The sequence below is a fragment of the Buceros rhinoceros genome, unplaced genomic scaffold (genome assembly GCF_000710305.1).
Source record: "Buceros rhinoceros silvestris isolate BGI_N320 unplaced genomic scaffold, ASM71030v1 scaffold22652, whole genome shotgun sequence".
NCBI classification, from domain to species: domain Eukaryota; kingdom Metazoa; phylum Chordata; class Aves; order Bucerotiformes; family Bucerotidae; genus Buceros; species Buceros rhinoceros.
In genome coordinates this window covers 3,195-7,564 of record NW_010399792.1, presented here as the reverse complement: position 1 = coordinate 7,564, position 4,370 = coordinate 3,195, and the positions used below count along the sequence as shown (strand labels likewise).

Sequence of the window (4,370 nt, the reverse complement as noted above, 5' to 3'; positions counted from 1 at the left end):
TTTTGCTGGCCCACGGGGGTCTGCCGCTGCGGCTGCACCCCGGCTGTCCTGGTGTTCCTGCCGCTCTTCACCCGCGGCTGTTCTCGACCTCAAGAAAAGCGTTTCGCTGCTGGTGGGGACGGGGAGCAGCGAAGCTCTGCAGCGTGCCAGAGAAACGCGCAGTCCGCGAGCTCTGCGCTGGCAGGGGAAGGTGGTGGGATGCTGCACCCACCCCCGTGAGCAGAAAATACCCGCAGAGCTCCCTGCTCTGTCCGTGCTGCTCTTCTACCTCCCCATGGACCTGGTTATTGTCCCACCACAGGCAGATTTTTCAATTTTCTGTTGACATAGAGTTGGAAAAGCAAAAGCAGGTAACGCTGGCTGGAAGGAGCAGAAAGCTTTTCCCCTAAGCCACCTTCTCTCCCGTCTCTTTAAAAACCCAGCACACTGGGGCAGAGAAAGTTTAGCCTCATCTGGGCGTCATTGACCTCATATAACTGCTTCGTGCTCTGGAAGGAACATCGCGTCCAAACCATTGTTTATTCCTGTCTCAGTAGTCAGGGCACCGCATTTGCTTCCTCAAACCACTTGAGACTGTCAGTGCATCCCACAGTCTTACGCGTCGCCATTCAGCATGAGCTCAGAAACTGGTGCCTATTGCTCGAGCAAGCACTTCCCGCCTAGGCAGACGAGGATTTCATCCTTTCTGAGGCAGGTGTTGGGGACTCAAAGCAGCCTCCTCTCCACCCCGGTCAGCAGTGTCCAGCCTACACTCTTCTTGGAGCTCTGTCTCCAGCGATTTTGAGTTGGTGAAGAACCAAAGTCCACGACAGCAGCTGAAATTTCTTGACACGACGTCGCTAAAACTGTGGCAGTGTTGGGTAATCCAGCTGCCGAGCCAGCGGAGTTGTGCTGATCCCTGGGTTTGGGGTTGTGGAGGAGGCAGCTTCATCCCAAGAGTCTTTTTCTTCACGTTTGGTTTTGTTCCGTTGTGGCAACAGGTTCGAGCTGGTTCATGGCTTCTGGCGTCACCAGGAGAACACGGGTTGGTTTTGTTGTGCTCTGTGCATTGTGAAATGCTCCGCTTTGCCAATAAATAATTGTAAAAAATCCCCACTGCACTGTGGGTTGGTTCGTGGTAAAGACTGAAGGTCAGAGCCACATGGCGAGTAACAACTCCCCATTACCCTTTTGTCCTCTTCCAGACTCAAGACTGCTCAGCTTTCGGTGTGTTGGTTTTTTTTTCTCTCGTTTGGAAACTGATCCTTCAGGACAGTCATTGCGTTAAGTATATTTTGTGAAGAAACCGGAGTTTCTAGTGGTGTCTCCCCTGAGTATTTTCAGCAAATTTCATTAGGCACCTTCAAAAATGCTTCCGTAATTCTTGGTTTTGCTACAAGAACTGGTCCCTCGAGGGGAACCAAAATGCTGCTTTAAAAACAACAAACAAAACATACAAACAAAAAACCCAAAACACTCATCCTGATAATAAATTCAAAGCATCTAGTCCTTTGTTCATAACCTCTCAGTCACCCAAATTCCAGATCAGCAGAAGATGCTGTTGAGATGTTCCCCTGTAGCGTACCAACAAGTCGAGAGTTAGAGAAAGGTGCGTCCTGCCGCAGCGTCTGGCAAACCCTCTGCTCCTACTTGAAATTCAAGTATTGAGGAGATCCTCCCAGACCCGAGGAGATCCCCCCAGACCCAAGGAGAGCCTCCCAGGCCTTGAGCTGGCCCTTGTGGGAGGAAGGGGCTGGGAGGCAGATGATCAGCCAGCATCTTGGTGTTCCCGCTCCATCACTCCTGTGAAAATTCTCCTGACTGGAATTTTCACGTGAAGCATCACAGAATTTATATTTTGGGTCTTGCTTTGGTTGTACAAGACCACAGAAATACGAAGATAAGACCAGCATATGCTTAGGTGAGGTGAGCGCACCTTTTTCTGTTCTCTCTTGCTTTGGCAATGTCACTGGTCGCAGGCTACATGCTACCAAAAAAAAAAAAAAAAAAAGAATTTAAAAAAAACCCCAGAAAAATGGCCCCCAGAAGTGCTTGCTCAGTGTTGTGGGTTTTGTGTCAGAAAACAAACACACGGGAAGTGACTGGCAGATGTTTCCGGTCAATCCGGAGTCTCTTCGATATTGCAGAGAGTGAGTGTGTTGTCAGCACGTGGCAAAGCTACATAAGAGAAGATGCTACATTCCTTGGGAAAAAAAATAGTGCTGAGTTGGATTTTCTGCTGAGGTTTTCTCTTGGACCAGCCGCCTTCTCCTCGGGGGAACGGAGGGAAATCAAAGGAAAACCAACCTCGTCAACATGCTGCTTGCAGCGACGCTGAGTGAACCAGCTCTCCCGGGGTGGGCCAGAGAGACACGTCAATGCCTTTCCACGGGCGAGGAGACGAGGCGCAGTAACAGTCTCGGGATCGGCTGGCGGTCGCAGCCCGCGGTCTGCCTCACTGGGGGGGGTTTTTTGCTCCTCCTTCCCCCTGCCTCAACACACAGCCCTTGCTCAACATCCCCCGCTGTGTGCAGGGATGTGTGTTTGGGGGGGAGCATGTAGAGAGCAGGTTTGTTTTGGGAAAGAGATTTAAAAAAAAAAAGGGGGGGGAAAAAAAGAAGGACCAGATATTTACAGCCATCCACTAACAGTTTCCGTAGGTCAGGACGTCTCCTTCTCCCTCCCGGCCTCTCCCACCAACCTGCCGCCTACGGGCAGGAGGGGCTGGTGGAGCTCTCCAGCGAGGACTGGGAGAGGCGGCGTGTCAGAGGTCCGATGCTGGAGTCGGCCAGCGAGGAGGTGGGGAAGAGTTTGTACCAGCCCGTGACTGCACTGGAGAGGTCGAGCTCCTCCAAGACGATCTGGGCCATCCCCATGAAGCACTTGTGGTCCATGCGCCCGTAATCCCCCCAGACGATCACCTGTGGGGCACAGAAGGTGTTAGGGGAGCTGCTCCACTTGCTGGCTGGGAGTTCGGGGGAAAACTTGGCAAATTCAGGTGCTCAGGAAGGGGAGGCTGTGGCCTGAAGGACAGCAGTGAGGACGCTGGGTTTCTGTGCCCTGTCCTTGCTCTCCTAATCCCTCCCTGGCCACAACCGTCTATGCGAGGAGTACATCACCTGCAGGACTTTGCCTTGGGGACTCTCCTCAAAGAGCAGAGGCTGCTGGTACGATGGGTCGCAGGTTTTCTTCACCGCCCTGGTCTTCTTCTTGGCCAGGCAGACACCATTCTCCAGCAGGTAAACCTTCACGTAGGTGGCTGTGTTGGAACACAGGCGAGAAACACTGACTCAGAGCAGGCTCCTGCGATTGTCCCGGCACTGTGCCCATCCCCATCCCTCTCCCTCCATCCCTGACCCCTTTCCTCCCGAGTCACCTACCAGGGATGGTCTTGGAGCCCATCTTCGGGATTAGTCCCCTCGCCTGGATCACCTCCACCTCCAGCTGCCCGCTGCGGTCGGCCATGCCGACATGGACATCGCCTGGGTGGAGGGACAAGATGCGCTCAGCACCCTCCCCGATGGCCACCTCCTGCCAGGGCCAGCTGCAGCCCTGGACTGTGCTGGTCCCCACCAGCCTCTCCCTTTTGGTGCTGGTACAAAGTCAGTGGGAGATGTCACCTGCGGGGCTGGCAGCCCTGGCACCCCCACGCCTGCTCCCCGTCCTCAGCACCCAGCGCTCAAGCACACCGAGCATCCACCACCGGGTGAGCAGTTTATCGTGAATTTGGAGGAAGAACAAAGCTGAGCTGATGTGAAGATGCTTGGATTTGAGCAGCAAGGCGAGAACCGGGTGAGAGCCCCCTCCTCCCTGCCCTCCCTGCCAGCTCCATCCCGTTACAGCCTTCCAGAGTGAATTTTTTCCCTTGTGATGGGAAAAGGGGCTGAGATTATCCAGGGCTGTGCCTTGGCTGGGCAAAGCCCTTGGTCCGGGCGCAGACAAGACCCCAGCAAGAGCAGGAGGGGTCGGTGGCTGACCACCCCGTTGAGGCCAGCACCCATTTTCCCCAGGTGCTTCTCTGGGGTTCTTCCCCACTCCCTGTGGAGGAACATCTGTAGGAAAAAAACGTGGCTGGGCACCTCTTAAGCTCAGTGTGAAGTTGTTCTCCCACTTACGCTGTCCTGCTCGTACGTACGTATGTCCCTTGGCTGGCGGGTCCCCGTCGCTCGCTGCCTTGTGGCCCACGGGGAGAGGGGAGCGGGGACAGGGAAGGGGCGAGCTGACATCCCAGCAGGGTTTAATAGGAGCAAGATGAACCTGGATGTTCTCAAAACACACTCGGCATTTCAAGAGCAAGTCAGGGCCAGTGCCAGAGGCTGCGCAAGGACCCGACCAGCGGGAGAGGAACGAGCTGATACTGCAGCAGGGGGGTGGCAGGAGCCAGAGGCATT

The 4,370-nt window shown here is 54.7% G+C and overlaps 1 protein-coding gene across 1 annotated transcript in view; it reads right to left on the bottom strand.

Moving 5' to 3' along the window:
• Positions 1-2,687: 2,687 nt before the first annotated feature.
• RIMS3 (regulating synaptic membrane exocytosis 3) overlaps positions 2,688-4,370 on the bottom strand; it is a 4,581-nt gene continuing 2,898 nt past the window's right edge. The window contains 3 exon segments of the mRNA XM_010131628.1: positions 2,688-3,039; positions 3,094-3,238; positions 3,360-3,461. Of these exon segments, the coding sequence (XP_010129930.1) occupies positions 2,688-3,039; positions 3,094-3,238; positions 3,360-3,461 (599 nt within the window).